A 27,821-nucleotide genomic window follows, 5' to 3' on the forward strand; every position below is an offset into this window, starting at 1 on the left:
GTAGACTCAGGTATAGTTACTGCATACCTTAAGCCTGAAATAAATACGCTAAGGCGACAATTAAAAAATAATAATTTATGAAATTCTCAAGAAAATAATTTGCCAAGCAATTTGTCATCTACGATATGCATTATACAAGAAACAACAGGCTGCTGGTGTGCTGGTCCAGTCTTCCTTACGTGAGCCCTTGTCCTATAGGAAAACTGTGCTGACCTTAAAATGTGACTTGACAATCCACAGCAATGGAACTGTCAAGCGCTTAGACAGGAGCTGGTGAACAGTGAAACTCACTCCAGAAGTCCATGTGTATGAAAGTAGTTTTCATAAAAAATCAGATTGTACAAATTGATATTTGAAATTTAGCATGAATTTCACACTGCAGATGCTATGAGACTGATGAAATCTAGGCTCAGGATGAGATAAACAGGATTTATGATGCATACTAAAATAATAATCTAACTACAAGGGGAATAAATTATGCAAGAACCGAACCTTACTATTTTTTAATGCTTAACAAATTTATAAAATTATTGGGGCTACTTTATTTAGAAATGACTCATGTTTAGGGAATATCAAAAGCGTGATATATAATGTACACTGACTTATAAACATTATAACTTAAAGAGACCATACCTTTTGAACAGAAACATGTATAACTTAATATGTTGATTTTTATGGAAACTTAGAATGTCAAATACCTCTGTCTTTCAGCTTTGTATGAACTAGTAAGGTCATCAAACAGCTTGCCATTCATCTCCATTAGTGTTTTCAACACGTTATACACCAGTGCTACAATGGTTCTGAAACGAAAATGAGCCAGTCCTGGGTCACTGATACCAACAAAGAGGTTCTAAAGTGGGATAAATGTTTTCTGACTTTATTATGCTTAAAGTTGAGCTAAAAATATTCTGGTTATCTTCATTTCTGTTATAATCTCATATCTGAAATCCTAGGTAACAGTGAAACAAGGTGAAAATGATCCAACTAGCATAGCTTGGAAGAAGGAAAGGAGAAAGCAGGACTAAAGGATGGCGACTGCAGGTGAGTAGGTTTCATGTATCCTGTGCCTTTAAGTCCCCTAGCCTCTCCTGGAACTGTTAACTGCAGGCTGGACTGGGAATGGATGTTAGTAGTTTGGATTCTCCACAGACAGCCAGCTGGTTTCCTCCATAGGGTTTGACCACACAGCTGGTACAGCATGTTTACCTTTGGAAGATGTGCTATTTTCAGTTGGAATTTAAACCATACACTAAAGGACATGCATACATTTCTAACTTTATAAAAATGTGTTCTTATATCCTCTCATTGAATATATATGTGAGCTGGCCTAGAAATTAGTATATTAGCTATTATTCCTATAATAATATACAAAAATAGCCTGTATATATTCTGTGTATAGAATAAAACTATGATTTTAGCTTTTGGTGTAAGTTCCAAATCTATATAGGTGTAATATATAAAACAGAAAATCAAATGCAAAAAAGGTCAAAGATAACACAAGAAAAATGTAACCAACATAAAAAGACTTACGGATTCCAGTGTTCTTTGGAAATTTTGTACAAACTGGCAAACATAATTGGCAGAATTTTATCAATGTTCTCTTCGATCAAACTAAGAATATATTCATTATTCCAAAAGTACAATGCTCTTTCTGCAACCTGAAGAAGACATTCAGACATGTCAACATTCAAGGAGAGAGAAATGATGGTATAAAATGAGGGGCATGCTGAAAACACACCTGAAAATGAGAACTGGAGACACACTTGGAGATCTGCTTAAAAAGTGGCTCTTCAATTTTTTTGAACTGTGTTGGTTCAATAACATCTAAGATTTCTTCAATTTCTCCTAAAAACATCACCTAGGTTAAAAAAATAAAAAACAATGTGAAATTAAAGTATTAATTTATAAACTATACATGGGAGTTTATCTACAAAATATAAACTGAGAAGCCAGGTGCCAGTGGCTCACACTAGTAATTGTAGCTACTCAGGAGGCTGAGATCTAAGAGGCTGAGACCAAAGCTAAGCTCTGGCAGGAGTCTGTGTGACACTGATCTCTAGTTAATCACCAAAAAGCCAGAAGTAGCACTGTGGCTTGAGTGCTCTATGGAGCACTAGCCCTGAGCACAGGGCCAGTGCCCAGCCTCTGAGTTCAAGCCCTAGCGCTGGCACACACAAAAGAATGAGCTGAGAAGAAAAGCTCTGGGTGGCACTCGGTTTCACAGTGCGCAGCTGCGTGCCAGGTCTCCCTGTTCCCCGCCGGCAGCACAGCCATAGAAGCAGCCCCATGCAGCGGGAACTGCAGCCTGGGACCGAAAGGTGCTCCTCAAACACACTGCTTTCAGCAACAAAACCTACCTCTTTCTGACTGCATGTTTTGGGCCAAAATTTCAGCAGTCCTCTGATTACCTGCAAAAAAACAAACAAAAAAAAAAGAGTATTGTCATATTAGTAATGATCAGTTGAAAGTATGCTTTTCATAACAAATTGTTGTAAAGGCATTTCTCCTATAACTAATCCATGTTTAATATAATTTCACAAATACCTACTATGTTATCTGGGTACCAGTGACTCACGTCTATAATCCTAGCTACTCGGGAGGCTGAGCTCTGAGGATCATGGTTCAAAGCCAGCTCTGGCAGGAAAGTCCATGAGACTTTTATCTCTCAATTACTCCCCCCAAATGGGGCGGCGTGGTGGTGGTGGGGAGACCACAAATAGAGCTGTGGTTCAAGTGGTACAGAGCTAGCCTTGTGCTAAAATGCTCAGGAACAGTGCTTTAAGCACTGTTAAGTACGCAGGACCCAGAAAACAAAGCAAAACAAAAAAAACCTACTGAGTTATCTTTGGAACTAGAAATATTCTAAAATTTACTCTTGGTAATAGCCAAGAACTAATTTTTGTTTTGTTTTTAGCATGGGTTGGGAGATGGTGGCTAAAGGAATAACCTGTGCTATCAGCTCTTCAAACATGTTGTTAACATAAACTGTGACATACATACACACATACATACATATGCATGCACGCACTTGTCCAAGTCTACTACTTGGAGCCATAACTCCAAGTCAGTTTTGCTTTAGATTTTTTTCAGATGGGGTCTGCTTTTTACCCAGGCTAGCCTTGGACTTTGATGTGCTTACTTATGCCTTCTGCCTAGCTGGGATTACAGGCATGCACTAACACACTTGGCTTCACACACACAAACTTGAGTAGGTGTTAATATAAATTCTAGTCTGCAGAAATTTAGTTCAGATGTTTGTCAACTTGTCATGGCATTACATCCTACTTAACTCATCTAGCTGAAAATAACAAGTCAAAAGTACATGTAAGCCAAATGCTGGTGTATCACACCTGTAATCCTAGCTACTCAGGAGGCTGAGATTTGAGGATCATGATTCAAAGCCAGCCTAGGCAGGAAGATATGTGGGACTCTTATCTCCAATTTACCACCAGAAAACTGGAAGTGGTGCTGTGGTTCAAAGTGGTAGAGCACTAGCTTTGAGTGAAAGAGATCAGGAACAGTGCTCAGGCCCAGAGTTCAAGCCCCATGACTCAACAAAACTGGTGCATGTAATCCATCTAATCTATGGGGCATTGTAACTAAGAAACTATCGTAGGATATTTATTTACCCTCTGATCACAGGGTTGCCTGTGGCCTAGCACTGTGACACAATACTGTACTGCACATGGCAAGCCTAGGAAAAGATCAAATAGTAAATGATGCTTTCTACGGTATGCATGCGGCTTTCACGTAATTGTAATGTCGAAAATTCATCCATCAAGAGATAATTACAAATTAAAACCAAGTACTAAGGTCATAGAATTATGGCATTGGAACAGCCTATCATAGAAGTTGTAAAAGCCTGCATAAGAAAACATCTTTATGAATTGAAAAATATTTGTTAACCTGGACCCTCTGTTCTCATCCCAACTCATTCAGGTTAGACCTCTGCTATCATCCCTTTCTGCAATTTTAAAAAGAAATCACTACCTGCCTTATCTACTTCAAGTTTACTTAAGTGAAGTCCCATTTGTTTTCTATCCACGAGGCATGAACTATGTTACATGTTTTTCTGAACAGTTTTTGGAGAATTGTCTTGGATTTGTACTGTTAATCTACATGAGAGGGTTTATGGATTCCTAAGTACTAAGCTTTGAATTATCTCTCAAAACTTTAAAAATCAGGGCTGGGGATATGGCCTAGTGGCAAGAGAGCTTGCCTCGTATACATGAGGCCCTGGGTTCGATTCCCCAGCACCACATATACAGAAAATGGCCAGAAGTGGCGCTGTGGCTCAAGTGGCAGAGTGCTAGCCTTGAGCAAAAGGAAGCCAGGGACAGTGCTCAGGCCCTGAGTCCAAGGCCCAGGACTGGCCAAAAAAAAAAAAAAAAAAAAAAAAAAAACCAAAAAACTTTAAAAATCAGGCAGTAGAAAAATAACTTGTTCCTTTACAAAAATTCAAGCCAAAGAGGAAATGCTATCATATAATTTTCCCCCCAAGTCTTCCAGGGATATAGTAAAATATTTTGAAAATTGGTTATTGTAATCCTTCAGATTTGTTGCCAACTTTCAAGTACTATCTTGTTTCGATATTTAGATTTAAAAATACCTATACAATATTCTCTCAAAAATGCTTACCAAGAGGCTGGGAATGTGACTTAGTGGTCAGGAGTGCTTGCCTACCATGCGTGAAGCCTTGGGTTCGATTCCTCAGTACCACATAAACAGAAAAAGCCAGAAGTGGCGCTGTGGCTGAAGTGGTAGAGTGCTAGCCTTGAGCAAAAGAAGCTCAAGGACAATGCCTGGGCCCCAAGTTTAAGCCTCAGGATTGGCAAAACAACAACACAAAAAACTTAACCAAGGTTCAGTTTTTTTAGTGTCCTTATACTGCTTTTTTTTTTTTTTAATGCCAGTTCTGGAGCTTGAACTCAGGGCCTGAGCACTGTCCCTGGCTTCTTTTTGCTCAAGGCTAGCACTCTACCACTTGAGGCCACAGCGCCACTTCTGGCTTTTTCTGTTTTGCCACTTCTGGCCGTTTTTCTATATATGTGGTGCTGGGGAATCGAACCCAGGGCTTCAATATGAGGTAAGCACTCTTGCCACTAGGCCATATCCCAGCCCCTCCATATACTGTTTTAATCCCATTTCCTCATTTCTTGAAACTTCAGTCAGTTTTCATGATAACTAGTCATCTTTTTGCTCTCCTGAACCTTCATTTTATTTTATTTTTTGCCAGTCCTGGGGCTTGAACTCTGTCCCTGGGTTCTCTCCCTGAACTTCTTTTGCTCAAGGCCAGTACTCTACCACTTGAGCCACATCACTACTTCCAGCTTTTCTGAGTAGTTTATTGGAGATAGTTTCATTAACTTTCCTGCTTGGGCTGGCTTTGAACCATAATCTTCAGATCTTAGCCTCCTGAACAGCTAGGATTCTAAGTGTGAGTCACTGGCTATGAACCTTCATTTTGTGGACAAATAAAAAGTAGAGTCGCTGGGCAGTAGTGGCTTATGCCTGTAATCCTAGCTGTTATTCAGAAGGCTGAGATCTGAGAATTACGGTTCGAAGCCAGGCTTGTGGGGCAGGAAAGTTCATTAGATGTACCTCCAACTAACCAGGAGAAAGCTAGAAGTGGAGCTGTGGCTCAAGTGGTAGAGCATCAGCCCAGAGTACAAAAAGCTCAGGGACAGTGCCTAGGCCCTGAGTTCAAGCTCCAGGACTGGCACACATACACACAAAAGAAGTAGAGTCCAACAATGAAACTGCCGTGATTCATAAGGTAATAAGCATTTTAATTCTAAGATACCACCAAAGGTGAGGAAATGTTTTAAATCCTGTTTATAAGGCTTATTATTAAGAACAAGGAAAAAAATTCAATTTCTAAAAATAAATTCAAAGGAGTAGTTTTGGGATTCACACTGGATGGGTTTTTTTTTTTTTTTTTTTTTTGCCAGTACTGAGGCTTAGCTTTTTCACTCAAAGCTGGCACTTTACCACTTGAGCTATGGTGCCACTTCAAGTTTTTTGGTGGTTAATTGGTACAGCTCAGAGACAGTGCCCAGCCTTGAGTTCAAGCCCCAGGACCAGTACCCACCTTACTGCCGCCCCCCCCCCCAAAGAAAACATTATTATTACACTCTAGTAAAAGCCAACTGAATGCTATAATGAAATGCTATTAATTCAGACCAAATAAATATTTATACAGAGCATCAATAGAGCACTTACTGGTTCTGTCAGTGTTGTATCTTTCTCCAGGAACTGTACAACACAGTATGCTAGCTGAAAGGTAAGGAAAAGTTTATAAATATTGCTCAGTAAAGTAACATTTTGGAGTGCATTTTCTTAATATTTAGCTAACAAAACCCTAGTTTATTTTGATATATAAAAGATTAATATACTCACATTTGAGTATATTCAACTTTTTAATACTGAAAGTTACTTCTAGTTCAAAAAGCTTACTTTTAGTAGTAATTTCTCACTGTAAAGTTTACATCTTGAGTTAATGGCTTAGCTCTCAGTAGAAGTTTCTACAGTAGGCTAGGCAGATGTGTTATCTTCTACATACTAAGAGACCAAAAACTTTCTCCCTAGGTTATACTGGTTAGAAGTAACATTCTTTAGGTGTGTAATTTGTTCAAAGTAACATAGTTAATTACGTCAGGGCCTGGGCTAGAATATAAGTAAGCTTGATTATTTTTTCTGTATTAGCTTTATTTTGTGTGTGTGCTAGTCCTGAAGCTTGAATCCAAGGCCTACATGCTGTCCCCGACCTCTTTTGCTCAAAGTTAGAACTTTTATCACTTGAGCCACAACTCCAATTCTGGCTTTTTGATGTTGAATTGGAGATAAAAGAGTCTCACAGATTTTCCTGTCCTGGCTGGCTTCAAACTTTGGTCATCAGATCTCTTGAGTAGCTAGGATTACAGGGGTGACCCATCAGTACCCAGCTTTGTATTAACTTCTAACCTTAGAGTACAGTGTTCTTATATAATTAAATACTGTAACACTGTACAATACTTTAAAGTAATTTACATAACACTTCACCTAATAATTGTAATGAAATTTTGCTTTGTACAAAACAATGCTTACTTATTCTTAAAACTGCCTTGATTCTCCCCCACTTTCACCGATTCTCATGGTTTTACATGGAAAACCGAAACAGCAGTATTTGCAGTATACTGTTGCTAAATAATTGTTTCAAAACAAATTGTTAAAAAAAATTTTTAAAAAGCTGGCCCTCCATTTATTAGCACATACATGGTCTAGAAATGATGGCACTTTTTCTTGGGAGAGTAGTTAGCAAGAAATATTTTAAATACTCCGAAATCTGTTGTAGAAATAGCATGTATGTTATTTGAGAGGTTTCTGGAACTTACCTGAGCATGAAACAAAGCCAATCCTTTTGCAGTATGCATAGGAAGAAGAACCTTCATTAGAAATTGCTTATGTTCTGCTTTCAGTGGTAATGCAAAGCCATTGATAATACTAGAGGGGAAGAAAGGGAAGGTAAGGTAAGTAGTTATGACTTCGTTTCTACAAGGTGTCATGTCCATGAGTACAGACTGATGTGTGTCAGTTCACCTTTAGACTCCTTTAGAAAGACTGTCCTATAAATTCTGCTCCTCTAAGTCACTCAGTGATCCCCAAAGAAAATCAGGGTTGCCAACCAGTGCCATGGTGCAATGTCTGCTTCACTTCCCATGGACTGTCTATGCACTACTAGAGTCTGAGTTCTCCTCCCTAGAGCCACAGGGCAGTCAATATCACAGTGTGTTACAAGTTTCAATATGTTTTTCTTTGTCGGATAATCTGAAATTAAGAAGTAGTTTTCTCTGTAGTAATTTCCTAAATATTTAAAGGAGACTGATTTTTTTAAATAGCAGTCAAGGTTTCCATTCACTCAAGCTAAAAGTGTTGTTATGTAGTAAATAAGAAGGGCAAAATGTTTTTACAAAAGGACTAGAGATTCTGTAGAAAAACTGGTGGGTCAGGAATCTATACAAGTATTGATGTAACTTAATCAAACACTCACTACAGTTTATTTTGTCTCTTTCCAACCACAGCCTGCAAATTCATGTGTAATTTAGCAAGATCAAGCATAAAACATATTAGAGCTTCATAGCAGGAAGGCTGTTCTGACAGATTTATTATTTTTTTTTTGCCAGTCCTGGGCCTTGGACTTAGGGCCTGAGCACTGTCCCTGGCTTCCTTTTGCTCAAGGCTAGCACTCTGCCACTTGAGCCACAGCGCCACTTCTGGCCTTTTTCCATATATGTGGTACTGGGGAATTGAACCTGGGGCTTCATGTATATAAGGCAAGCTCTCTTGCCACTAGGCCATATCCCCAGCCCTCTGACAGATCTTATAAAGGAGTATTTTAATATGCTGACCTCTTTAAACTCATAATTTAAAAACTATGTCTATATCTATCTATCTGTCTGTCTGTCTGCCTGCCTATCTGTGGTGCTGGGGATTGAACCTGAGGCCTTCTTGTGTTGTGCCATGGTTAAGCTCTAAAATGGGAAATTATTTCTTCAACCCTAACTAAAATGTTAGTACATAAAAATGTTCAAAGTTACTTAATTCTTAAAAAAAAAATGAACCTGACCTACCTTCCTAGTATTTCCAGAAGTTCAGCAACACCATTGAAATGTTCTGTTTCATATATAAACCTGAGTTTAAAAATAGAGAAGTGGAATAAAAAGCAAATGTCAGAAAAACGTCATCAAACAGGCAAGGCAAAATCAATCTAAAGGGCAGGTGTATAATCCTGTTTTGCTCAAAATCAGTTAATTTAAAGCAATCCGAAAACAGCTATTTACTATTAAGTCATATATACCTTTGCTAGCACTTGCTCTTGTAAGATAACAAGGTCATTTCACATGGAATACTGCATTTTACATACTAATGTATACATAACAGAAAGATAGGTTTGCTCAAAGAAACCTGTACTCACAGGAAACTACATAAGAAAATTCAATTGTTCAGAATTTCTCCAGACCTCACATGACATTCTCTGCCTCCTTTTCCAAGATTAGGGCCTCCTTTTCCAAGATTAGGATCTCCTTTCAAGCAGGGAACCACAAACTTAAATGGTAATTTAAAGCAAGACAAAGCAGCCAGCGGCACACATGGCTGAGGTGGATCTAGGTGACGGAAGGCTGGAGGAGGCGCTCCCAGGAGAAGCCAGCCAGCGCTCAGTGTTTTAACATGGGAGCACAAGCATAACTGCCTAGGTCTCCAATGAACTCAGGTGTGAGTGTACATGTGAAATTGCATAATTGAAGCACATATTTTAACAGATTAACATGCATGAAATATCAAATGATAGGAATTTAATTAGTCTGGTCAAAAAATCCAAAGGGTGAACCAATGCAACAGCAGTACACACAAGACAATATGTTGGAAATTATACAAATGTGTGTGGGTAGGAGAGGGGGGACTGGGGGGAGGGAAGATGGGAGAAAAATGAGGAGGTAACAAGTTTGGCAAGAAATGTACTCACTACCTTATATATGTAACTGTAACCCCTGTGTATATCACCTTGACAATCAAATTTAAAAAATGAAAAAATCCAAAGAAAGTACTTCTACAAGCTGTTGGTTAAGTAATACTTATACGAGAAAATCTTTAAACAAAAAGCCCAAGACACAGAAAACGATTTCTCTAAAAAATTCTTCTCTCAATAAACCTTAATTGGTATTACCTATCAAAAATGATCCTCATTGCTACTATCCATTAGTAAAGAAGCAAGTTACAGGACTGGGAATATGGCCTAGTGGCAAGAGTGCTCGCCTCCTTTACATGAAGCCCTGGGTTCGATTCCTCAGCACCACATATACAGAAAAAAAACCGGCCAGAAGTGGCGCTGTGGCTCAAGTGGCAGAAGCCAGGGACAGTGCTCAGGCCCTGAGTTCAAAGCCCAGGACTGTCAAAGACACTGTACAAAAGGAAATGCACTCCTTACTTAACTCATGTGATTGTAATCCTTCTATACATCACCTCTATGATAACAATAAAGTAAATTTAAAAAAAAGAAGCAAGTTACGAGCTCATAAAAGCTCAGATGCAACAAATGATATCCATAATAAAGGTAAATGTTTTTAAAGAACTCAATTTAATTTGCATATTCACATATTAAAAAAGTGTGTGTGTATGTAGGGGTTGCTATATATACGTATATAGTTACCTGAGGAAAATGTTGTTAATTTGTTTTCTGATGAATGCTCTTAATCCAAGAAATTTCCCATAAATTCGATGCAGTACGGTCTTCAAGAAGTCACGTTCTCTGGGATCTTCACTATCAAAAAGCTCCAGGAGCTTTAAGAAAAATCTGAGAAATTACTTCTAAAAAATAATCGAGCTAAAATGACTTTTTTTCTAATACTGATTTCAAGATTATCCATGAAACCTTTAAAAATATTCTTGAAAGACTCTGCTTCACCAAATTGAAGTTATTCTTGTAAATAAGTGGGGTAAAGTTTAGGGAGTCTTTTTCTAAATGACACATTAGAACCAAGTGTGGTAGCTCACACCTGTAACCCCAGCTTGGAGGCAAAAATAAGGAGCATAGCAGTTCAAGGCTCAGTCCAGGCAAAAAATTCATCAGACTCCATCTCAACCAATAAAGCTGTGTGTGGTAGTACATGCTTGCTGTCTTAAGCCACATGGGAACCATAAATGGGAAGACTACAGTCCAGGCCAGCTGGGGCAAAAACGTGAAACTCTACTAAAAGAAAAAAATGCAGAAAGGACTGGGGACATGGCTTAAGTTCATACAAACATCTGCCTGCAAGTACCAGGCCTGAGTACCGTGTGGGTGGAGACACAAAACATAAGGATACAAATACTTCAAAACTAGGATGATTTGACTTGCCACAAATTTAAAAATTCTATTAAACACAGTTTAATGGATCTCAAATATTAATTAATTTAGACAGGGATTTTGTTCTGTTTCCAGACCGACCTCAAACTCTCCATCCTCTTAGTCTCCAGAATGGTGAGATTTAAAATCTTACGCTTTTAGATTGTCATCAAATAATGAAGTGTTAAAAATGTACCTGTGTAAGTATATGTAGTTAATTAAAATTGTCATGGAATTTTACATTCTCAATTTTGGTACTGATAATTCTACTTGGGCCAAGCTCCAAACCTCATCAGTTCTTATTACATGTCTGTCTTGAACCCAAATGAGTGCAACAAGAGTAGTAGCAACTTAAAGTCATATTTACACACCCCCAGCACAAGTGACAAGCTTATAACTGAATAGGTCAAGACATAGACTCTAGTAAAAAAAAAAATCTATACAACATGAAAATTTACCATAATATACTTGATACATTTTGCTCAAATTATTCTAACTAGAAAGGGCTAAACTCACTTTACACTCAAATACATGTTCTGATACTGGGTTTACTTAAAAGATACTTCCACATTAGTAAAAAAGGGACCCTTAATTGTTAAAGTCATGTTTAATTCAAGGAAAAATATTCAATACATCTTTTGTTGTTGTTGTTCTAGTCCTGGGGCTTGAACTCAGGGCCAGAGCACTGTTCCTGAGCTATTTTGCTTAACCTGCTCAAGGATAGCACTCTACCACCTGAACCACAGCTCCAGTTCCAGCTTTTTTGGTGCTTAATTGGAGTTATGTCTCATGGACTTTCCTGCCCAGGAAACTTTGAACTGAGATCCTCTGTTCTTAGCCTCCTGAGGTTAGGATTACAGGCATGAGCTACCAGCACCTGGCTACAAGTTGATCTTTTAGGGGAACTATTTTTAGACACTGTGATCAAACAAGTAATCTAGGCATATAATACTCATTATTTGGTAAAATACACAATACCAGTTGCCAGGAAATCTGTTTCTTATTCTGGCTATGACACTATCAAACTGCTTTTAAAGGTAGTACATAACCTCTGAGCTTATATGTATGTTTTCATCAATAAAATAGGAAAGGCTAAAATCATTCCTTCCTTCCTTCCGTCCTTCCTGTTGATCCTGGGGCTTGAACTCAGGGTCTGGGTGCTGTCCCTAAACTTCTTTGCTTAAAGTTAGTGCTCTATCACTCAAGCTACAGCTCCATTTTTTTCCTGTGCTTAACTGAAATAGTCGCATGGACTTTCCTGCCTGGCCTAGCTTTAAACCTCAATCCTCAGATCTAACCTTCCTGAGTATCTAGGATTATTGGTGTGAGCCCCAAGTGCCTAGCTAAAATCAATTTTTTAAAACAAGTGTATTGGGTTCCTGTTCTGTCTGTGCCATCTGCTAGCTGTGGAAGTGGAGGTGGTCTGGCTCTATACAAAAGCATGATAGCATAGTCTCTACACTAAATAAACCTTAGGTCCTTTCTTCTGAGGAAACACAGAGGCAAGGTTCCCCTCAATGTGATATCATTTGAAATGCATTCAATGTGTCATCACTAGAGCTCCTCTATTTATCCCATAAGATAGCTAGAGTAGGAAATAAGCATGCACTGTTTTGCAATTACAAATCTCATGACAGTTTACCCTGCTCATACTCCTGATTGTTATATCTATTTCACTGTCCCTCATGCCCAATGTTTCTATGTAGTGTCTGAAGAACTACTTGAATGGCTGGCTGACCATGTTCTTCATCAAGATTCTACAGTACCACAGAATATATGAGTCCAGGATAATTACAAATATGAGAAAAGCATCTTATCACAGTAGTTTGCTTCCCTTCTGTTAAATCTTGTGAAAATTGTTTTCTGAAAAGTTCCAGCTTTAGCCAGGTGGCTTGTCCCTTGTTAATTACATTTTAGTTACACCTTTTTTTTTTTCTGCTGAATTGTAATTAAGATACTGTGTTAGAACCTCCTTGAATTTTAGTTACATCCAGTTAATTAAGCCATATCCTTTTGCAGATTGTGAACCTGAGCTCAGCCAATGCCAGAGGGGCAGGGCCTCCTGGGTTAGGGATAAAAAGGGTACCCACTGCCTGCTCTATGTGCTTGCTTGCTAGGTTTTTGGGTGGTGGCACACCCTTCTGGAGAAGTAAACTTTGCCTTGCGGAGTTCCTTTTGAGTTGCTGTCCTTTTTACTATGTGACACACCACATCCCAAGCCATTTCTAACACAAATGAGCTTTTCTAACACAAGCATGGGGTTTAAATATGTAGACTAGTGTGGAAAAATTAAATTGAAGGAGCCTACCCTCTCTGTGAGTAGGAAATAACCAAACTCTGGGTAAGTCCAGAGCTCATATTTGCAACATCTGTTATAGGGGGACATACAGGGAGCTTAGGAAAGGCCTTGTGACTTTAATCCTGGCCTCAGCATCAAGCCTAATCAATCATGCCTGTCGATAAAGTATTCAAAAGAGCAAATGACTTATCTGCCTCATAGAAGTGTTCAGAGCTAGCCAATTTTAAATGAGTAAAAATTGTTGAAAAAAATTGAAAATAAAAATGAATACGTTTAAAAATTAATTGTATATAGGTTCTAAAAGTAGCAGGTAGTAAACAGTTGAGAAAAAGAAGGGGCTGCATGTGTTTACTAGACCTCCTTTTGTTGATGATTCCATTGTCTGTGGCTGTAAAATTGGGTGGGGGGAATGCCTAAAGTGGTAAGAGGAAAGGAAAGGGAACAGTACTTGACGCTTGATGACTAGGTGAGCTTAAAGCCCAGACTCCTAACAATGGTCACTCTTCTTCCCTACTCTGTCAGTTCAAAGTCCCAATAGTTAAAGCATATGTAAGTTCAAGGACTTAAAAAAGTAACATCAAAGTCTTGTCCTTAAATTGCATAGTTACACCAATCTTTTCTTCAGTTGGATAATGTGGGAAGGCTACATATTTTTATCTTTATAAAATAACCACGAGGGGCTGGGAATATGGCCTAGTGGAAAGCGTGCTTGACTTGTATACATGAAGCCCTGGGTTCGATTCCTCAGCACCACATATATAGAAAAGGCCAGAAGTGGCGCTGTGGCTCAAGTTGGCAGAATGCTAGCCTTGAGCAAAAAGAAGCCAGGGACAGTGCTCAGGCCATGAGTTTAAGCCCCACGACTGGCAACAAATAAATAAATAAACATAAGAATTTAGGATTGGCTAGGATAACTTGGTTGACTACTCACAAATTCTCAAACTTACTTTTTTCCCTAATTGGCAAGAATATGTGCTTTCAAAATAATGTTCAAAATTTGAAGTCAGGTTTACTTTAATCACAAGCCAATAGACTATTATTAAGGTGAATATAAGAAAAAACAAGAGTTCCTTACCTGTTGTACAAATTTCTGGTCAATGTATCGTTTTGCAACGCTAGGCTGGAAATCAGGGCTCTCCAAAAATCTCAAGAAGAATTCATACACCAACTATGAGAGAAAGTCAAATGAAAGCTGAGACAGTGCCTTTAAAACTCTACCCTAAGTTACACTTGCTATAAAAAACATATCTCCCTTAGCAACTTAGAAAACTTCTGATTTCAGTATAAAATATGAATTTCTTTATAATACATTAAAAAAACTATATAGTTTGGTCCTTAAGCCAATACATTTTAAAATTTATTTATTGCTTTACATTATTGTTGAAAGATGTTAAATTGCATAAAAGCTAGAAACAGTGAGAATGTCAAGAGAGTATGAAATTTAAGATGAACTGCTTTGATCCTCACGGGAACTGTGTCCCAGTGGACTACCAACTTACCTCATTTTCACCTCTAGGGCTCCTTAACAGAGTCAGGAACCTTCAGATACAAGGGGGCAGTGTTCACAACAAAAAACAAAAACAAAAATTTCAAGTTTTCTAAAAAAGACTAGTGTGGAAAATTAAATTGGAGCTTACCCTCTCTGTGAGTAAGAAATAACTAAACTCTGGGTAAGTAAGTACAAGGCTAAGAAAGGAATGTCTGCACTACAGCACACGGAGCGAAGTGTAAAAAGGCCTTCCATTGACTAAGTGGCACCAAAGTATACACCTGCCACTACACAGCACAGCTAAAGGTAACGCTGGGTGGGGACTGGAAGGGGAAGATGGAGGAAAGCAAAGGAAGTGCCATTGCCCAAGAAGCACTGCATTCATAACCGGACTTATAGAATTGTAACCCCTTTCTACAACTCCTTAATAATAACAATTTAAAAAATACCAAAAAGTAACGTTTAGGGTAGGGGAGTGTGGCTTAAGTGGTAGAGCATCTGCCTAGCAAGCATGAAACAAGAGGTAGTGAGAGGGGCTAGGAATATGGCCTAGTGGCAAGAGTGCTTGCCTTGTATACATGAAGCCCTGGGTTCGATTCCCTAGCACCACATATATAGAAAACGGCCAGAAGTGGCGCTGTGGCTAAAGGGGCAGAGTGCTAGCCTCGAGCAAAAAGGAGCTAGGGACAGTGCTCAGGCCCTGAGTTCAAGGCCCAGGACTGGCAAAAAAAAAAAAAAAAAGAGGTAGTGAGAGCTCACATGCTATGTGAGCAAAAGCAATATAGACCCGAGTCCTATTATTCATTACAGAAAACACATTTTTCTTCTTGAGTTGAATAATATGCTAAAGTTGACATCTGTTTTGTGATTTGAATGAATACAGTTTTTGGTTTTGTCTTTGATGCAGTACTGGAGTTTGAGTGCACTGAAGAGTTAAGATGTTCTCATAGCTTTTTCCGCTCTTTTGAGGCACAGCTCCACTTCTAGCTTTTTGCTGGTTAACTGAAAAGAAGAGTCTCTCAGATTTCTCTGTCCAGGCTGGCTCTGATACAGGATGCATCACAATTCAGCCTCCTGCTTGGATTATAGATGTGAGCCACTGGTGTCTGGCTAACAGGGTCTCACTAGACAGCCCAAGCTGGCATGAATTTGTGATCCTCCTGTCTCAGCCTCTGGTGTGCTGACATTACATGTATGCACTACCATGCCTGCCTCAAACTAGGTTTGTTTAATGTATCTTTGCCCAACTAGATAAAGGAAACAATGCATATAAGATTGCCTAACTTTATTTGTTGTACATTAAGGATGTAACAAGAATTAGTATGAATGTCAATAAGTTTTTACTTATGGATTTTTTAAAATAAACTAGCAACATACATAATTTTGCTTCAGAACATGAACACAGCAAAAAATAAAACAAGGCATGCTTTGAAGAGTGCCGTCTCAAGTACTGACTGTTAATGTCATTTTGTTGACAGCATCACTTATTCAGTATGTTTCTCTCTCTCTCTCTCTCTCTCTTTTGGGGGCCTGGACTGGCCTTGAACCAAGATCCCCCTGATTTCCTTCTCTTAAGAGCTTAGGTTTACAGGTGTGAGCCATTCTGCCTGGCCTCAGTGCCTATTTTTGTGTCTAGTACTTGGCTATGTATTGTGTGAACAGACTTTAGGCATTGCACAGCTCTTAAAAGTGCATTCACTAATGAGGAAATAAATACAGAACAACAACAAAAAGTACACACAAAAATCCTATGGCAGGGCTGGGAATATGGCCTAGTGGTACAGTGCTTGCCCCGTATACATGAAGCCCTGGGTTTGATTCCTCAGCACCACCTATATAGAAAAAGCCAGAAGAGGGCTGGGAATATGGCCTAGTGGCAAGAGAGCTTGCCTCATATACATGAAGCCCTGGGTTCGATTCCCCAGCACCACATATATAGAAAACGGCCAGAAGGGGCACTGTGGCTCAAGTGGCAGAGTGCTAGCCTTGAGCAAAAACAAGCCAGGGACAGTGCTCAGGCCCTGAGTCCAAGGCCCAGGACTGGCCCCCCCAAAAAAAAACAAAAAAAAAAAAAACAGGGCTTCATACATGCAAGGCAAGCATTCTACCACTAAGCCACATTCTGACCTTCTTTAAAAAATAAATAAGGTAGAAAAAGCCAGAAGTGGTGCTGTAGCTCAAGTAGTAGATTGCTAGCCTTAAGCAAAAAAAGAAGCCAGGGACAGTGCTCAGGCCCTGAGTTCAAGCTCCAAAACTGGCAAAAAAAAAAATCCTATGGCACAGGAATGAATACAAGAGGCATTTGGCAAAGGGTTATCACTGTGGAACAAGGTCATCAGGAAAGATTTTGAAGAGAACACGCAATGTGAACTCTGCATTCACTTCAAATCTGGGCAAGCCAAGAAGAAAGAGGTATGTGACTTCTTGAGATGAAGACAACACATGATAAGGCTGATGGTATGGATTCACAGACTGTAGATCCCTAGGTGGTACATATTAAACCTACCTATTCTCTCAAGCTCTCCCTCAGAAATACAGTGTGCAAGGTTTACATTTGAAGAATGGTATCACGTTCCTTGGTAGAATTACATGACATCAAGGTCAAAACCAAACCAAATTCTCTAAACCATACATAAAGTTGAAAGATGAAACATTCACAAATACTACATATAATTTCTTGACTCATTTTCACCTATGTCATTTATCTGGCACAATGAGCACTGAGTGCCAGAAAAGATTAGCAGTCAACTGCTGTCCTGTAGCCAACTCAGCACCACTTAAAGAGACGATGACAACAAAAGGTTATCTAAATATATGCTGACTAGTTATTTCAAGAGGAGGGAGGAAAAAAAAAAAACCACACTAGAAATCTATAGGCCAAATTGTGTAATAAGACGATACTTTCAAAAACTAACCTGGCCCAATGTCACTATATACCTGAAGTATTTTTTTTCTTATACTCAGAATGACACAGAGTGTATAAATCTGATTATTCTTACAAAAGTGTACAATGTCAAGTATGAAGGTCTCCTTCTCTAGGGATTATGCAAGGCTCGGTACTTCACTCCATGTTTAGAATGCCTGGCACACAACAGATGCTCAGTAAATATTTACTGAATGAATGAAAACCAGTCACTAAGAAATTGTGTTTCTATGTAGTTTCTATGTATGAAGAAAAATTCTCCAAGAATCTTATAAGCAGTATTGCAAAGAACAGTCCTTTCATTGATGAGCTTTAGCTCAAGCTTTGTGTGTGCCAGTGCATGGCTGGTCCTTCTTGTGTACATGAAAAACATACCCTGGAGATGAAAAGTAACTGAGGAGCACAGAGAATCGCGGCTATTCTTACTCCACCACTCAGCTCTGATCGTTTTGCCTAAGGGTAGTTAAAGTAAAATAAATTCTTGTCTCAGACTTTTACTAAAAAGACATGGAAGGTAAACTCAAACCGGCACAGATGATCACCATATCCAAAAACAAGACCTATACAGAAAGCTAAAATCCTGGAACTGTTTGGTCAGGAGAGGAAAACAATGAGAAGCAAAGACAATAATTTACAAATACACAGAAGACTCTATTCAAAGAATCTTGATCCTTGCTGATCGTATACTTCACAACCTTTAACAGGAAACTAATGTGAAGGTGTTTTAAGAACTGATTTAATATATGTAAGGATTAGTATACATGAGATATTTTACATTACGTGCTTAGAATACTGCCTGGGACATACTAAACAGAATTTTAGTTCACTGAGGATTTATTTTTTCCCCTGTGTAATACTTTTTTTTTTTTTTTGGCCAGTCCTGGGCCTTGGACTCAGGGCCTGAGAACTGTCCCTGGCTTCTTCCCGCTCAAGGCTAGCACTCTGCCACTTGAGCCACAGCGCCGCTTCTGGCCGTTTTCTGTATATGTGGTGCTGGGGAATCGAACCTAGGGCCTCGTGTATCCGAGGCAGGCACTCTTGCCACTAGGCTATATCCCCAGCCCCCCTGTGTAATACTTTTGAAAACAAAGCAGACTCTGGATAAACCTGATAAGTTAAATATGGCCAGCCTAGATTTCCTTCCCCTCTTCTACTCTTTTATCCATAAGAACTGAAAAGATGCCAAGAGTGGTAGTACACACCTGTGGTTCCAGCTACATGGGAGACTGAGGCAGAAGGATCATTTGAGCCCAGAATTTCAAGACTATCTTGGAACTCATCAATTTTTTGCCTGGTTTAAATAATCATAGTTGGAAGCAACCTGCCACTTCCTAGACATGCTTAATCACTTTGTTTCAGGGAATTTAAATAAAACTTCAAATTATACCACTGAGAAATGGAAAGCATATTGTTTATTTGGCTGACTTTCCACCGTTAGTTTCCATGAGCATATAAAAATATCCTAATGGAAAAATGTATTTATTTTCAAAAATGGTATGGAGTCTTCTTCGTTCTATCTAACTACGTTTGATTGACAAGTCACATCAGCTAATGAGAATTTCATGCTCTGAAAACCTTTACATGGTTAAATATAGTATCTCTAATTTTATACCAACTATGGCACAAAATGTCAACTGAACCTGTATACAGTTCTATAAAAATAATTTACTATTTCAGATTTTCTAATTCTGTAAACTCTAATGTGCTGGTAAGCCTTAAAATTGTTTTCAGCATTCACTAATCCAACTCTTCCATTTTATGTGGATCTGTAGGTGCTAGACAGAATGAATAAATTAAAAAACAATGTGGCAGACTATTGCCTAAAGTATCCTAAGTTGTATAGAATGTAGATTTCTTTCTCTTGCTTTTAATTTTTGCAAAATTAAAACCCAACAAGCAAGAAGATGTGTTCCAGAGATGGAGTGGCCAAGAAAGCACTTCAGTGAACTTGCTCTCCTATAAAAGATGTCAGGTGCTGGTGGCTCACACCTGTAATCCTAGTTATTCAGGAGCTGAGATATGAAGATCACAGTTCAAAGTCATCCTGGGCAGGAAAGTACATGAGATTCTTATCTCCAGCTAACCACCAGAAAACTGGAAGTGGAGCTGTGGCTAAAAGTGGTAGAGTGCTCAGGGAAAACATGGGGGGTGGAGGGATGGAGAAATTAAGACCTTCCTAGATAACCACAGATTACGTATCACTAGCAGTTCTGTCCTACAAGAAAAACTAAAGGAATTGCTTCAGCCTGAAATAAAGGATACCATCCAGTATCTCAAATCCATTGAGAGAAATAAAGATTCCATGTAAATGTGACTATATAGATGAATATAAAAGATGGTATGAATACTGTTACTGCTGGGGATGTGTCTTGATGGCAGAGTGCCTGCCTAGCATGTGTGAGACCCTGAGTTCAGTCCTCAGCAGAGAGTATATAACAACCAAGCGCAGTTATTTGTAACTCTTCCTCAACCGCACAAAGCAATTAATTGCAAGACAGATGGTGGGCATATGATGTACAAAGATATAATTTATATGATATCCTACAAAGGCAAAGGCCACTAGCAAGACAGTGTCAAAAGCAAACAAGAAAAAAATACAGAAAAACAGAAAGAAAAGGACAATTCAACAATAATAGCTAGAGACTTCAATATCTCACTTTAAGCAGGACGGAGATTAACAAGGTAACAGAACACTTGAACCCTATAAACCAACTATGCCTAACAAATTGTTACAGAATACCCCACTCAAGGACAGAACACACATTCTTCTCAAGCACGCAGGCAACATTCTCCAGAATAGAGTATACTAGGCCCTAAAATTTAAAAGCACTAGAATCACATAAAATATATCCTCCAAACAACAAAATAAAATTAGGAACTAGTAATGCAAGAGAATTTGAGAGTCATAAATAGGTAGAATTAAACAACATATGCCTACATAACTAATGGATATTAGAAAATATTTTAATTTATATATTTCTTTATTGTCAAGAATATTACAAAGTATTTTTAGAGAAGCAAAAACAACATATCATAATTTATGGGAAACGAATGTTCAAAAACTTCTACTTGAATGTTCATAACAGACCTAGATCACAATAGCCAAAAGGTAGAAATAAGTCAAATGTTGAATAACACGTGACTAAAAACAGTATAATACCCATAAAACATAATAGTATTCACTCATAAAAAGAAAAGGAATTACTGACTCATGCTACAACATGGACCAAGTTTGAATATATTAGGGTAAGTAAAGCAACTCAGGTATGAAAGATCACAAATTGTCATTTATGTGAAATATCCAGAATAGGAAAGAAAAACAACAGAAACAGAAAGAAAATTAGTGCTAGTTACAGGCCCAGAAGATGGAGCAATGAGGCGTGAGTGCTAATTACAAAGGTGTTTTCATTTGGGGTGATAAAAAGTTCTAGAACCAAACTGTGATGATGGTTATACAGCATTGTGAATGTACTTAATGTCACTGAATTATACACTTTAAAATGGTTTAAATAGCCAATTAATAAGTGCATTTTGTCATAATAAAACAATAAATAACAATTTAGGGAAAAATATTAAGAAAATACACTAAAAGTTAAATACACAGAAACTCAGAGTCAACAGAATACTGCAATGCGAACATGCTTAGGTTCCATACTTGTATGTGAGGCCAAGAGGCCTCAAGTGTGGGTTCATCCTCTTCTGGATCAAAATCTGGGTTATCACTTGGAGGAAGAGTACGGAAGATGTTAGCACTGATCTGTAAAGAAAAGTAAATTCAGATTCGTGTTCTCTGTTGTGTAACTGAATTTAACAATGGAAAATAAAGTGTCTTTAAGATCATTTTACTTAAGAAACAAGGTTAAGTTGTGGCTATAAATTTAGCTAAAAAACGTAAATTTCATTAAGATAGGATAGTGGCAGGCATTTGTTTCTTTCTTCTCTCTCCAGTAATTCTCACTTCCTTAGCCCTCAAACTACTGAAGATTACAGATCACCTCTAGATTCTTCCTTAATTTATCAGTTATTCTTTCCAAGTTTTGCTTAATGTTAAAAAAGGGGAGGGCTGGGAATATGGCCTAGTGGTAGAGTGCTTGCCTTTCATGCATGAAGCCCTGGGTTCGATTCCTCAGCACCACATATATAGAAAAAAGCCAGAAGTGTTGCTGTGGCTCAAGTGGTAGAGTGCTAACCTTGAGCAGAAAGAAGCCAGGGACAGTGCTCAGGCCCTGAGTCCAAGGCCCAGGACTGCCCCCCCCCCCCAAATATATATATATATGAGAAGAGAAGAGGGAGAACTTGGACAGAAAAGGGGCAGAATGACTAACATTAACTATTTCTAACTTGATTCTTTGTATCTTTCCACACCTCCTCCAATACCCATCACATTCTATACCTATAAACAGAAAAAGTAAAATATCTCCATTCTACATACATAGTACACTATGGAAGAGGTGTAGAATGCCTTCACTACTATTACACATACAGTTTAAACACTTCATGATGATTCAATCTTGCATATTTTTCACCTACTCTAAGACTATGCAAAGGTATTTCCTGATTTCTCTGAAATCAGGAACTGCTTTGAGATTCTTCATCTCAGATCCAATGAAATAGTATTTATGCCATGCTTTGCTTCATTTGCTTTAGCACTAAGGTAATCATACATTCTTTCTTTCCAACAAAGATATAGTCTTGAGCCACAATATTGTGTGTGTATGTGCACGTGTGCGCGCACGCAAGTGCATATGGGCAGTGCCTGGGACTTCAGGGCCTGGGTGCTGTCCCTGAGCTTTTTTGCTCATGGCTAGCACTCTACCACTTGAGTGACAGCTCTACTTTTGGCTTTTTGGTAGTTAACTAGATAACCACCAACTGAACATCAGAGTCTCATAGACTTTCCTGCTTGGGTTGGCTTTGAATGGTGATCCTGAGTAGCTAGGACTACAGGCATGAACCATGGTGTGTAGCTCCAACCCACAATTCCTTTAAAAATGAACAGAATGACAGACCAAATACTTTAAGTCTGAGAGATTTGAGGCAAACTATTTGAAGAACAGAGAGTAAGATAAATAATATTTGATAGTACAAACAAGTTTCCAACTATTCTTATGAAATGGTCTTTGGGGTAGGCAAATAATTGCTAATACTATTACCATAGTCCTAATTCACACAAAATAATAAACCTAGAATTTCATTAGTTAGAACTCAAAGTCAGTAATTGATCAGCAGTTTGAACATCAACTTCTCAATATCATAAACAGAAGCAGAAGAATATAAGCAGAACTTGAAAAGAGAACAATACTTCATAACTGTTATCAATAAGTTAACTTCATAGGCACCAACAAACTTACCTGGATGTAACAAGTTTCAACAACAACAAAAAAATAGGATTCCTTTCTTTCTTTTTTCTCCCGTCTTGGGGCTTGAACTTAGGGCCTGAGCACTGTTCCTGTCTTCTTTTTGCTCAATCCTAACACTCTACCACTTGAGCCACAGCGCCACTTCTGGCTTTTTCTATATATGTGGTGCTGAGGAATTGAACCCAGGGCTTCATGTATACGAGGCAAGCACTCTACCACTAGGCCATATTCCTAGCCTCCAGGATTCCTTTCAAACCTGACTCTCTTTACCCAGCACACAGATGTGGAGCTCTCCAGAGCTTTTCACTAGTCTTCTCATTACAAAATTCTCTCTCAGTGACTATTCACCCTTATGATCTATCTATCAATCTGAATAATACTGAGCCTATACATTTCTCAACAACTAAGTTTTACATCTGAACTATCCAATATGGTAGTCATGGAAGTGGAGGAATGGCTCAAGTGGTAGAGAACTAACCTTGAGCAAAAAAGCTCAGAGACAGCACCCAGGCCCTAAGTTCAAGTCCCAGGACTGGCACAGAAGGAAAAAAAAATCTGCTTAAAAAATATGGCAAGACATTATATTGGTAATGAACTTTACAATCTGGAGGGAGAGAGGAGTTGGGGGAAGGGAAAGTGGGAGAAAACGAGGGAGAGGGTAACTCTGTTCAACCAGCATTTCCTCATGACTTTACTTATGTAACTATAACCCCTATGTACATAGCCTTTACAATAAAATAAAGTTTTTCAAAATGTTAGTAAATTGAAAAAACGGCAGCCACCTACCACTGTGGCTACTAAATTCCCATAAAGAAACAACAGCATCAGTGAAATGGATGATTCTTTTTTGAGTATGTTAATTATTGCACATTTATTTTATATCAGTGTCAACTCTATAATTACACCTCAGATCTTACTTTAAATTTATATAAATCTGAGGACTGCATGTCCAGAGGCTTACCATTTTTACTATATCAGAATACGCTGATTCAACAATTACACCACGATTAGTTGAAACGTACTCAACCAGTTCATTCAATGTTGCTCTTTTAATTTCTTTGCTCTTCAAGTCTGAAACAGAGTCCATGAAATCAAACAGTATACAACACTGTTGCAACTTCTGACAGAAAAGCTCTTGTTGTTCATTTGAAGTGGCATCTGTAAATAAAAACAGTAAAAAACTTAGAAATGGCACACAAAGTTTACCATTATAGATTTATTTATTTTGCAAGACAGCCACAAACAAAAATCTCTCAATAACTTATGACCAATTCACCCATCAAACCCTATCATCTAAGAATTTTTATTGGATTCTTCTCATTGCTCACATAATTTTAAATGATTGATTTCTTAAACTTTCCTTGTCATTTCCACCAACATTTCAGTTCCTTGCCTAGACTAAAGCAGTGGCATCCTTGGGCTGGGAATGTGGCTTAGTGGTAGAGTGCACGTCTAGCATGCATGAAGTTTGGTTCCTCAGCACCACATAAACAGAAAAAGTTGGAAGAGGTGCTGTGGCTCAAGGGGGAGAGCAAAAAGAAGCCAGGGACAGTGCTCAGGCCCTAAGTTCAAGCCCCAGGACAGGCAAACAAAACAAAATAAGCAATGGCATCTTCATTGTTCCTCCTTCTCAGTTTCACTACCACTACTGACTTATCTTCCATATTACTTAAAAAGCTAAAATCCTGTTAAAATTAAAATCAGTATGATCATGTTTAATATGTACTTGTTGATTATCTTCAATAATTAAATAGGATGAAGTTCAAACTCCTCTGTCTACAAATGCAATGGCCTACTATCACGCTTCGTGGCAAGCCCTTATTTTTATGGACACTAATTTTGTTTAAAATATTTAAGTAACTAATGCATATGTGAAATGAACATTTAAGATACAGCGAATCCATTTAACTCAAGGGAAACTACACCCTCCCTGTGGTTCCCTGAACACTGCATAGTGCTACCTCTGCCTGGAATGCCCATCTTCCCACATTCTAGAGAACCTTTACCCATTTTTGTTTTTGTTTCAGTGTAGGTCCCTTCCAGTGTAAGTTTTCCTAGGGCATTGAGGATAATACTAGTGGGGAATCCATGTTTACCCTAAAGGGACTTTTAGGTACCTATTTCTATTGTAGTATTGTGTTAGAGATGATTTTCTACTTTCAAGTAAGATACAAAACATAAAATATGGGGCTGGGGATATAGCCTAGTGGCAAGAGTGCCTGCCTCGGATACACGAGGCCCTAGGTTCGATTCCCCAGCACCACATATACAGAAAACGGCCAGATGCGGCGCTGTGGCTCAAGTGGCAGAGTGCTAGCCTTGAGCAAAAAGAAGCCAGGGACAGTGCTCAGGCCCTGAGTCCAAGGCCCAGGACTGGCCAAAAAAAAAAAAAAAAAAAAAAAAAACATAAAATATGTTATCAAAATACAAAGGGTACTGCCATCTCCTGTGTATGGATATGTGTATATGTATATACACACATATATAGCTATTACACGATATGTGAGTGCTTCATCTAAAAACATTCTTTGCACTAAGTTTCTTGGTAGCTCAGGTAAAGCAGGTGTGAATTGTGGACCAGATTGCAAAAGGTTAAATGAGAGACAGGAGAGGAAGCTACATCATTTTCTACTTATTGATTTTCTACTTATAGATTTAAGACATGGAACATTTTTATGTGGGTCAAAAACATTTGTATAGCAGTTATCCTAGAAGGAAAAAAAAGATTTTTGTCATTAAAATATGGAATATTTTGTGCTTATAGATGTTTATTATGTTCCAACTCTTAGGTAATTTTCTGAAACAGTACCACTAGATTTTCTCATAAGAGAAAAGGCAGAAAATATTCTTAAGCAGCTGGGAAAATTATCAGTCTAAGCTAGGTTCCATGGTTCATACCCATAATCCTAGCTACTCAGAAGGCTGAGATCTGAGGACTGCAGTACAAAGCCAACCTGGGCAGAAAAGTCCATGAAACTCCAACTAACAACAAAAAAGCTGAAAGTGGAGCTGTGGCACAAGTGGTAGGGCACTAGCCTTGAACAAAAAAGCTCAAAAATTCCCAAGCCCTGAGTTCAAGTCCCAGGAGTGGCATGAATAAAACAGTAACAGTCTAACCACTTTGGTTATATTTTTAAACATGAGTAACAATTTGAGAGAAAAAGAACACCTAAAAATCTATTTGTGAAGTATAAGGAGCATGGACAATATCTACATGCATCATCACTTTATCATCAGCTTTTCCATTCTAAGAATTAATGCAAACAAAATCTGACACATTCAAAGAAGTTTCTGTCTGGCAATGTCTTACACTAAGCCACATACTTTTTTTAGGTGACTATTTTCACTAAATCTATACTGATTATCCACTTTCCATCCTCAATCCAATGATGATGTTCATTTTTACTCATATGCTCATAGCTTTTTCACCTGGAATTCTCCCTGTAATACTATCTCAAGTCACTAGAATTTTACTTAAAAAGTTTGAAAGTAAAAACATCTTTGGAGATATACAAGTTTACAAGAAAAACTCCACATATTGTACAGCAACTAGAGTTGTGGATGCTGACAAGGTAACTACTTAACAACATTCCCTGACTACTACATACAATAAGAAAGCAGTGAGAAAATAGTATGAATTCATTAGAAATGACTTTGAATGTTGATCTTTTCTTGGCCTAGAAGGACATGGCACATACCCTCTCACAAGTCTGGGGCAATAGCTGCAGAAAGTCAAAGTTCCTTGTCAGTTATGCGATCACAAGTGTGAACAACCAATACCATATAGTGTTTGTGTTGCTAACCACTTATGTTTGTATTAGATTAGGTGTATTAAATGTATTTTCTACTTACTGGTATTTTAGACTTAAGATGAGTTTGTTCGAACATAACCCAATGGTAAGTTGCAGGCTTACTTAACCGATGGGCATCTATTTTTAATGGATTTTTGTCTAAAATATTTAAGTGATTAACATATACACGAAATGAATATTTAAGATACAGTGAATTCCATTTAACTCGAAGGAAAAAACCTCACTCCTACACATAAACTTGTGAGTTTATTTTTATCTCACTAATTACCAAAAGAGCAATTCAAACCACTAACTACCATGAGTGTATCACATTCAACAATTTTAAATTTCTTATTTTTATGTTGCCTTAGGAAACTTGATCACAAGCTTAAGAATATTACATAATGACCTGCAATATCAATTCATTTCTTCAATAACAACATTAGAGCTGAGGACTTATTAGAAGCAATCATCTACAAAATCCCAATAAGAAAGCTTCATGAAAGGCACAATCAAGGAATCGTCTCAAAAGAAAAACAGATGTTCTTGACTTTTACAAATACGTAATTAATTTAAACTTGGCTGGAAGATGTGTTTTAAGAATATATTTAGCTACTTACCATTCTTATTACGACTACAATTTGATCTCACTAAAGAGGTTGCATCACCATAAAAAAAATCCCTGCATAGGGTCAAGTAGAGGAGGAGCCAGACAACTCTAGGGAAATGAGGGGGATTATTAACACATCTCTTAAAACTCTCCAAGTCTCCTAAATTCTTAAGTTTTTAGTATCTGCTCCCCCCATAACTGGGGAAAAGATAACACCCTGAAGCTGTATGTGACTTATACTTTAAGATCCTATTAGTGGATCACAACTAGTTAAACCAGAGTACACTGCATACAGAGGTATTATTTTACAGAAGTGTGCATAAATACTCACTTATAAAGTATGCATAGCTTGTAGACACTGCTTTACCGCATACAAAATTCATAAGATTGAGGGCTAGGCATATATTGGTATAGTGTTGACCTAGCATGTGTGAGGACCTGAGTTCCATCCTCAGCACCATAAAAAGTAAAAAGAAATACTATAAGAT

General features: G+C 38.1%; 1 protein-coding gene across 1 annotated transcript in view; it reads right to left on the reverse strand.

Moving 5' to 3' along the window:
• Positions 1 to 27,821, reverse strand: part of Ppp2r5a (protein phosphatase 2 regulatory subunit B'alpha) — a 55,803-nt gene that overhangs the window by 2,511 nt on the left and 25,471 nt on the right. Inside the window, exons 2-12 of the mRNA XM_048356747.1 lie at positions 23,894 to 24,090; positions 21,228 to 21,329; positions 14,236 to 14,328; positions 10,187 to 10,317; positions 8,610 to 8,669; positions 7,374 to 7,482; positions 6,223 to 6,276; positions 2,358 to 2,408; positions 1,739 to 1,858; positions 1,531 to 1,658; positions 699 to 800 (exon numbers count right to left, since the gene is read on the reverse strand). Coding sequence (XP_048212704.1) covers positions 699 to 800; positions 1,531 to 1,658; positions 1,739 to 1,858; positions 2,358 to 2,408; positions 6,223 to 6,276; positions 7,374 to 7,482; positions 8,610 to 8,669; positions 10,187 to 10,317; positions 14,236 to 14,328; positions 21,228 to 21,329; positions 23,894 to 24,090 — 1,147 coding nt within the window. The remainder of the gene's footprint in view (positions 1 to 698; positions 801 to 1,530; positions 1,659 to 1,738; positions 1,859 to 2,357; positions 2,409 to 6,222; positions 6,277 to 7,373; positions 7,483 to 8,609; positions 8,670 to 10,186; positions 10,318 to 14,235; positions 14,329 to 21,227; positions 21,330 to 23,893; positions 24,091 to 27,821) is intronic.

The sequence above is a fragment of the Perognathus longimembris genome, chromosome 11 (assembly GCF_023159225.1).
Source record: "Perognathus longimembris pacificus isolate PPM17 chromosome 11, ASM2315922v1, whole genome shotgun sequence".
In the NCBI taxonomy this organism is placed as follows: domain Eukaryota; kingdom Metazoa; phylum Chordata; class Mammalia; order Rodentia; family Heteromyidae; genus Perognathus; species Perognathus longimembris.